The sequence below is a fragment of the Eptesicus fuscus genome, chromosome 8, assembly GCF_027574615.1.
Source record: "Eptesicus fuscus isolate TK198812 chromosome 8, DD_ASM_mEF_20220401, whole genome shotgun sequence".
Taxonomy (NCBI): Eukaryota; Metazoa; Chordata; class Mammalia; order Chiroptera; family Vespertilionidae; genus Eptesicus; species Eptesicus fuscus.
Window position 1 is genome coordinate 60248512 of NC_072480.1, and position 9496 is coordinate 60258007.

Here is a 9496-nt window from a genome sequence, read left to right on the forward strand (position 1 = left end):
ATGAAGGGGGCAGAGGGAGAGAGAGAGAGAGAGAGAGAGAGAGAGAGAGAGAGACAGAGAGATTGATTGGTTGCCTCCCTCATGTGCCCCTAACGGGTATTGAACCCACAACCTGACCCGGCGGTTGTAGTCATCTAAGCTAAGATTTGTACGGGGATTAAAAAGAATATGTCTTAACGTGTCGATAGTATCATAACTTTGCGCCAATCAAACCAACCAGGGTCATACAATAAAATGTATTACATTTATCTTAAAGGGTCCCTTTAAGTATGCAACCCTTCAGTGCATGGCCCTACACTCTAACCAACTAAGCCTCACTGGCCAGGGCCATGCCTCTATATTTTATGAAAGAGTTTAGAATTTTTAAAAATCCTACCTCCCCCAGAAAAGTCATTTGCAGAAACATGTAAACAGAACCCAACATGCACTAGAAACAGAAATAAAAAGTGACTCGTCATCTCTCAGACATAAGAAAACCCAGTGTCTGGATTTCCAGTCCAGACCAGATGTGATTACCTATCACAGACAATTTCCCAGCTGGAGAATCTTGAGTTCTGACTAATCAGCGTCGGGTCATCTTGTCTTGCTGCCCCAAACAGTTGGTCTGTACACACGTCACACTCATTCCTCCCAGTGGCAAAGTTCCAGTAGGGCAAAGCGAAGGACTCATTGCCAATAAGTCGCTAAAAGCAAAGGACATGCCTAGTCACTTCATCCATGCCATCAGATAGAACAGGAAAGCATATAATGCGAAGAATGTTATGGGTCTTCACCAAATGTATAACAAAATGTAAAGAACCAAAAGTATAGTTTTCACCAACCTGGAGATCTCTTTCCAGCCACAACAAATGGTACCGATGCCAGGTGACAAAGGCGGGTCCTTGGTGTGAGAAATCAATGGCCTTGTAGGGGCGGCCTGGTCCTAAAACAATTGGGAAACTAATTAGAGACCACAGAGCAGAGTTTTTTAAAAAGTTAAACCTTACCTAGGATGTGTCTGCAAAGCCAATAAATCCATGGTGTTTTCGTTCAAAATAATTGTTTTTGTCATTTATCTTTCTGAAAGCAGCAACAAAATAATTTCAGAATCAACTGGCACTTATAGGGTGAATTCTTCAACTCTCCCAAGTTTGAATGTCAACAGAGACCCAGAGAAATTCAGATCACTTTCAGCTTTAAAAGTCCATCTTACATATTTAATGAAATCAGAGTCTCCAAAGGAATAGATCGTTAAGACCTAAATGAAATATATTTTTAAAAGATATTTTCTAACTGATACCTTACAAATGAATACATTTATAAGGGAGGGATTAATTAAGAATAAAGCATCTTCTAATGCACTTGGTCTAATTCAGCATTTATATAACCAAAAAGAACTTTCACGGATTTTGCCTTAGCCATCAATCAGTTAGAACTACTGGCTGACAAGTGTGGTCGCCGACACTAGAAGAGAGAAAAATACGTTCAAACCAATTTGGCTGGCCACTGGAAATGCCAATTTTACTGAAAAGCTGTGGGCCATTTAATGACCTCCCTGCTGCCTGTTCCATCCTTCTTCCCCCTTTCATAACAGCTTTTGATGGTTATGCAGAAACTTTAGCTAACTTTAGTTCTTTTTCAAAGTACCTATAATAACTTCAGAGAGCTGAACAGACATGAATATAAATTTAATTCCTAAATACGACCAGAAACTATAGTTTTTCTTTTACTCTTGAGAGACTAGCTTCTCATAAAGCAAAAATTCCTCAGAGTCAGGACGGGAAAGCTATAAAGGTTTACAGCCAGAAGAGCCTCCTTATCTATCGATAAAGACAGATGTGTACTTGAGAGGCAAGTGTTTTAAAGACACATGGAGGAAAGGACCACAGTTGCTGCTGTTGGCTATGCAGCCCTTTTTAAATGCTTTAATCCAGAAAAAGTTTAGAGTTCTCAAAACAGAATTATGAGGGAGAATAATATTGTATGCCAACTGTAATGGAAAAATCTTGTTTTAATTCAAAAAATTAATTAAAGTTAAAATTTAAAAATGATGAGGGAAAATCAAGTGATGGGGAACCAGTGATAAACACGAGGACAGACAATCCCAAATAATAAGGGGACTATTCAAAGTGAGCTTCATGTCCTCATTAATCCTCACCCCATTGGGAATAATAGCAGGTATAACTAAGGGTTCAGAACTGCACTGAGCAGACCTTGGAATGGACTCAAGCCCCTCTGGAACAAACGAGGGTTTGTGGCTTTCAATTAAGTCAAAAAGAACTGAGGATGGAGCAGAACCTACTAGATTAATGAAGTTCCTCCCATTCCAAGTCCTACCCAGGCCCCAATTTTTAGGATCCAGAAGGGCAAGGCACCATTTTCTCAAGCATCAAACATAACTGTAGTCCAATAACTGAGCCAGAAGGAACACTACATTGCTGTGGCTATGCTTTTTCTTGACAGTACAACTCCAGAAAAACCCTGGGGATCCCAGCAGGGCATGGGCACTGAAGATGGTGACCTGGGAGTCTAAAGACTAACACATGTGAGTTTACTGGTAATGACACGCTTCCAACACACACTCTAATTCTGCCCAAAGAAGTGTCATGTGGTTTAGCATGTGTTTAGTTAATTCCTCTAATTTGAAAAAAGGGTCAGAGAGGGCTCCCATGGCCAGATTTAAAAATGTTTTCTGCTGGAATCAAAAGAAATTTGCCTTGCCTGGTGTGGCTCAATTGGTTGAGCATCATCCCATGCACTGACAGGTGGGCCAGTTCAAGTCCTGGTCAGGGCTCATGCCCTAGTTTTTGGCTCTATCCCCAGTAGGGGCCGTGCAGGAGGTAGCTGGTCAATGTTTCTCTCACATCGATGTTTCTCTCTCCTTTCCTCTCTCTCTAAATTCAATAAAACTATTTTTCAAAGGAATTTGCCTTCAGTTCACCATCTCTTGCCTTTGAGAATTAATAGCTTTGTAGACAAGAGTTGGACTTCGAACTCAAAACACAAGCTACAGGAGAGAACATTTTCCAATGTCTGCAGCTGATGTGCAGGAAGACACGGCTCCAGCCTAACTTTAGGCAGCATTTGACAGCTCTCTGACTTTTGCACACACCTACCCCTCCCTTCAGGTTGGGCTCTTGTTAATTAACTTGTCTGAAATTACTTTCCATCCAACTACCCCACCCCCAAACACAAACCTATGATAATATACGTTAACCTAAGGGGGAAACCCACCTAATAATGTATCTCTAACCGAATAATAATGAAGCCACACAAAGAAATCATAAATGCTGCAGTTGGCGATCTGTGGCTGGGTCCCGTTGGGCCCAAGCAGGCCCAGCCAGTGTTGCGTGGTGATGACGTAGTCAGGGTGTGTGGTGTTCTTCGCGAGGTCTAAGGCACCCAAGAACTGCTCCCTCTCCTGAGGGGTCAAAAAATGAATGTTCTTTCGAACAACCGGTGGTTTCTTCTGATCGCAGTTGGGGCCAGTCCAGCCAAACTTGCAGTCTCCACAGTTAAAGCCAGAAAAGTTTCCTGGAGTATTTGGGATGGGGGGGGGGGGGCGGGGGTGGAGGAGAGAGAGACAGAAGAAGTAAGTTTATGTCCTTTGGAAGAAATTTCTGAAGTTAACAGTTGAACTTTGGGGTAGAATGGATGAGAAGATGACGGTGCTTGCAAGGGGGAAAAGAAAGCCAATTTCCTTCCCTTACTCTCTTGAAATGTTTGTATCTCAAAGTGAACTGGACACTAGAGAGTTCCCTAGAAAATTTTCCTGCAAAGAAACAGGATATCAAATGTATTACATGCTGTTATGGACTCAACTGTGTCTCCCCCCAAACTAATATGTTGCAGTCCTAACCCCTAGGACCTCAGGATATGACTGTATTTGGAGACAGGGTTTTTAAAGAGGTAATTAAGTTAAAATGAGGTCATTTGGGTGGCCCCTAATCTGGTATGACTGGTGTCCTTATAAGAAGAGGAAAGTTAAATACAGACAATTGCACAGATAGTGAAGACACAGGTAGAAGACAGCCAAACCTGCCAACATCTTGATCTTGGACTTCAGGCCTCCAGAACTGTGAGGAAATGAATTTCTGTCAGCTAGTCTGTGGTGCTTTGTTATAGTAGCACTAGCAATCTAAGCACATGTTGTCATCTATACTCTCCTTCCTCTCATGGGTCATGCAGGGTGTCCCTTCCTAGTCCTCTCCATCTCCCTACCTGAGACTGAGCGGCAGCCTCGATGTCCACCTGCTGAGCCCTGCTACCCTGTGGCATACACTAAAAGGCTGACACAAGACAATTCATTGATTTAGAGGAGAGACTATACACTAAGCTAAAGGTGAAACCAAAATATATAAGCTGATTTCCAAGAATTCAGGTGAAATCTAACATTAAGAAAGTTGGTTCATTTCACAAAGGAGACAGAGTTAAGGCAAAATCAATGGAGTCTGGCAAGTCATAAAAGTGAATTAGCTGCCATGGTATCAAATGGGTTCCCTATGTTTGCACAAATGTCTCTGCTCTATCAACCCAGGGAATGAGAACTAGGCAACCAATCGATGTGTCCCTCTCACATCGATGTTTCTCTCTGTCTCTTACCCTCCCTTCCACTCTCTCTAAAAATCAATGGAAAAATATCCTCAGGTGAGGATGAACCAAAAAAAAATTGTACATCCACTATTATTGAAAAATAAAAAAAAATTTTAAAATTCATTTTACACCATATCTCAGAGAAAATACTCCAAAGCTCTGCAGATCCTTTTCATTTTTTAGCTTCTAAACCTGGTCTCAAAAATCTGTTAAAATGCTGACGACAACTGAAAAGTGCAACAATTTAAAAATTTAAATGTAGCACCCAAATGTTTATTTCTTTAATTTAGACTTCTTAGTAGTTCCTTACATCAATTTAACATGTTATTTTTTCCCCTTAATCCACCATAGCAACAGCAAAAAATTAGAGGGCCCTTTTAGAAATGAAGAGAGAAAAAAAAATAAAGGATCCCTAGATACCAATCTATCTAGCACTGAGTATGTCCTTGAGCAAAAAATAAATTTAAGAAGACAAAGTCCAATATCTACTTAGGACTGGGATAAAATGGAAAGAGACTAAGGGCAACCAAACAATGCACGTTCCTACACGAACTGCATCAGCTCAACCTCAGAAAGCTATTAGACTAAATAAGCTTAAAGACCACCGATTAGTGGATTTATAAGGAGCTCTAAATAGCCTATTCCTTTTAATTAGAGATTCTATTATTTTAATAACAATACTTTATACTCACATAGGACCTTTCATCTACAGAGCTCAAAAGGATTTTACAGGTGTGGTTTCATCATTATCCCCATTTCAGAGATTGGAAAATGGAGGCACTTAGTCACTTGTACAAACAAGAAGTTCTCAGACAACTATTCAAAAACTATTTGGTGTGCATGTTTTTCAAAAGTCTAAAGACACAGCTGCAACTGGTTAGTCTCAGAAATGCCATCTGGCAGGTATGACTTATAAAGTGAATGGCTAAGTCTCCTGAAATTCAGCTCTTCCTGGCAATTAAGTTCAATAATGTTTGTTTTCAATTTATCTCCACAGAGAATAGAGAAATTAGAATTCTCTCTAGAATATTTGAGCACATAATTTAAAGTCTCCCCCCCCCCGCCCCGCCCAGAGTTTGCATTTATTTTAATTAAATAGGCTAAAATATTTTACCAACTTCAAGATCATAGAAACTATGGTGTGTTAATTTTTATTTTCATTTTTATTTTTTGTGTGGTAAGAATACTTACATTTTTAAGTGTACAATACATTATTGTAGGTACAAAGCTATACAGAACTGTCAAAGTTATTTTGCTCAATCTGATTAATTTAGATAACTCATGTAAGTAGAATCATGCAGTTTTTGTCTTTCTGTGACTGATTTATTTCTTTAGCAAAATATCCTCTAGGTTCATCCACTTGCTTACATATTACAGAATTTTCTTCCTTTTTCGGCTGAATAGTATTCAATTGCACATATATACCACTTGGCTAGGATGTGGAGAAATTGGAAACATTGTGAACTATTGGTGGGAATGCAAAATGGGGCAACTGCTTATGGATAACAGTATGAATGTTCTTCAAAACTTAAAAATAGAATTATTATATGATCCAGCAATCCCACTTTGGGGTATTTATCCAAAGGAATTGAAACTGAGGTCTCAAAGAGATATTAGTATCCCCATGTTCATTCCCAATAGCTAAGATGTAGAAACAACCTAAATGTCCAGCAATAGATGAATGGTGTGCTTATTTTTCCACTGATTTAACAAATTTCAAGGCCATCAGTAGTCTATTGGCCAGAAGCTAATCTATACTTCTTTTTTTTTTTTTTAATCCTCACCTGAGGATATTTTTCCATTGATTTTTAGAGAGAGTGGAAGAGAAAGGAAAACACAGAAATATCGATGTGAGAGAAACACATCAATTGCTTGCCTCCTGAACGCACCCCGACCAGTGCCCCAGATGGACACCTGAGGTACGTACCCCTAACTGGAATTGAACCTGAGACCCTTCAGTCCACAGGCCAACACTCTATCCACTGAGCCAAACCAGCTAAGGCTATACTTCTTTAAATTTTGGGTGACCCCAGGTGAATCCCAGAGTCCTATTTGCAAAGTAATTATGAGGCTACCAGAGAAGAGGGATTTGGAGCACTCAAGATTAGTTTTAAATTGTGAAGACTGTCTCTTAAACCGTGAAAAAGCTACCCTAGGGAGGCAAGCAACTCACTCTTTAGGGAGAATACACGGAAAGACATGTGTCTTGCTTTGGGACATATGACACATCGCAGTGATTACTGTGTCTACTAAATAACTTCCCAGCTCAGTCACTAAGGACTTAGTCTGGTGCCCTGAGACCCAAAGAAAAAGACCATCTAGCCAATGTAAGTGGAGCCATCCAAAGTGGGGATGGAAAGAACTATGGTCCTGTATGAGTTTGGATAAATCAACTCCTGGAAGAGGGGGGTAAGCCATAACCTGGTAGTGGGTCTCAGAAGCAGCCATGGCCGTGACAATGGCTGGAGTTGGAGACCATACACCACACACCTTGAGGAAGCCCTGCTTCCTTTGACTGGCTTATGGACATGAGAGGTCCTTACAGTCTGGACTTACAGGACAGGCCTTGTTTCTGGCTCTCTGCCTCGTAGGTATGTTTATCCTCCTCAGAGCAGGGGATCCCTTTTATGTTTTGAATGTAGGCCACCGTGACCCCAAGTTTCTGACACTTCTAGAGAAATATTTATAAGCATTCCCTCAGGAAAGAGAAATTGCAATTATCCCTTCTATTCTGCCACTCTCTGTTCTTCCCATCCCCACCTTTAAAAAAAAAAAAAACTTGTTACACAGGTCAAAAAGATAAATAAAGTAGATGGTGATAAGAAGAATGGACATTTATATCTGATTTCTTAATACCTTCTGTCTCAGAGATTTCCCACCTGTGTGCTTGCGGAACTCTAACATTGATTGACTCGGAAATAAGTGTTCTGGAAGAAATTTTGATTCAGTCCATACAAAGAAATTACTGTGTTGTGTGGTTTCCAATCACCCAAGTAATATGACACCTGCTGTTTCTCATTAGACTGCAAAGCCATGAGAATCTACAAGATAATGTCTATAGAAGCAAATGCTCTATTGGTTTAGAAAAATGGACAGTAATATTCAATATACTATTAAAAACTCCTGGCCACAATTAATACTCAAGACAAAATTACTAATTTCCTTGAGTCATAGAATTAACAATATGACTACAAAATGATTATAAAGCCAGAAGTATTTTTAAAGTTTAAAAATACCAACATCATTCCTACTTTAATATCACAATCCTTTGTACATTCTCTTAGTTTACTTTTTATAACCTTACATAGTTCAATTATCTGTATTTTCCAGGGTTTTGGTATCATATAAAAATATAATACAACATAATTTAAAAAGGAAAACCCCTTATGCAGCTGGACACTGCAGGACAGTGTCGAAGGGCTTGGCTCAAGTTGCGCTTATGTTTTCTGTGTTTCAAATGCCCTGCCTGCCTTTGAGAGTTTGTCACAGCTGTCACAGCTGCTGAGCATGGAGGAGACCTGGTGAAGAGGACCTGAGAAGGCCCAGAAGAGCCAGAGGCATAAGAAGTGCACAGAGATTTGAAAGAAATGGGTCATAACAGAGACCAAGGCCAAAAAGAGGGACACTGCCCAACTCTGAAATGCCCGCATCGAACCCAGAAAAGAGAAAGAAAAGCCATTGCTCTCTGGTAACAATCCTCCCTTTCCAGAACAGAGACAGCTTGGGCCTGCCACATCTCTCCAGCTTTGGCTAAGTTATGACCCACCCAGGCATAAGGTCCCCCTGCGTGAGACCTGTCAAAATCATTCGAAACTCGGACACGAAGACGACAGAACACCTGCCTTCCACACTCGTCTTCCAGATGCCAACCTCACCCACCCTTCTCTTCAACAAGTGCAAACCCATTTCGGGAGAAGCATTGAATCCATCGTGAAAGGACTTGCTCTGGCTTTCAAAGCTGACTCCTGAGCCCTGTAGCTTCCAACAGACAAGCCAATGGTATGTTGGCATGAGTTCATATAGCCAGGCTTGGCTCATGTAATATTTATTTAGATTCCATAACTACATGTACCAGAGGGCGTGAAGAATATAAGCAAGACATTAGCCTTCCTCAATTTGCTCCCTGCGAGAAACAAACTTGGATTGCCTTTCAAAGCCTGGTCTAGCAGGCTCTTAGATGGGGCTCCTTTCCCAACTGGGCCCTCCCCACTCAGTTAGGAGCAGGCCAGGTCTCCCCCAGGGGGTCTGCCTCACCTGTGCACTTGCAGGTCCGGTTGAAGAACTTCCGTGGCCACCGTTCTCGGTCATCCTGGTTTCTCAGGACATAAGGACCACTCCAGGGCCTGGTGTCGGCTTGCACCTCCGTGCACTGGCCCCGGCCCTCTTGAGAGCCACAGACGTTGGCCGGCTCCACACCCAGCGGCGGGCAGCACTCCTTGGCCACCAGGCTGGCCACCGTCATGCAGACCCGGGGGAACTGCGCCCAGGCTCCGGGCAGCATTCCACAGCCCAGCCAACTGAGCAGAAGCCCCCACCAAAGGGAGCGCATGGCTTTATAATCGGGGAACTTTCTCTCTCCTCCTATATACTGCTTTCTTCTTGTCTTCCACTCGAGCTCTTGAGCATTCACTCCGTGTTTTTTTATATTTTTGTTTGTTGTTGTTTTTTTGTTTTTGTATATTTTTGTTTTGCGATCTGTTCTGCTCCTCTTTAAAAAATACCCACAAAATCACAGAACCCACGCATGTGCACGTGTGTACATGCACATGCACAGGCTATTTTATGTGATCCAAACAACTCAAACAAATTTAATTTTATAGAAGCGCCTCTAACAGCCAGATTTAATGAGGGTAGCGCTTCTCACCACCTTCCCCGTTAAATCAGGCTTTGTCTAATTGAGTTAATTTGCAGAGCACTCCCGTCA

The 9496-nt window shown here is 41.4% G+C and overlaps 1 protein-coding gene across 1 annotated transcript in view; it reads right to left on the bottom strand.

Annotated features, from left to right (window-relative positions):
- DCT (dopachrome tautomerase) overlaps window positions 1-9121 on the bottom strand; it is a 31676-nt gene extending 22555 nt beyond the window's left edge. The window contains exons 1-4 of the mRNA XM_054720248.1: window positions 8827-9121; window positions 3214-3513; window positions 822-922; window positions 517-683 (exon numbers count right to left, since the gene is read on the bottom strand). Of these exons, the coding sequence (XP_054576223.1) occupies window positions 517-683; window positions 822-922; window positions 3214-3513; window positions 8827-9121 (863 nt within the window). The remainder of the gene's footprint in view (window positions 1-516; window positions 684-821; window positions 923-3213; window positions 3514-8826) is intronic.
- Between the last annotated feature and the right edge of the window lie 375 nt (window positions 9122-9496).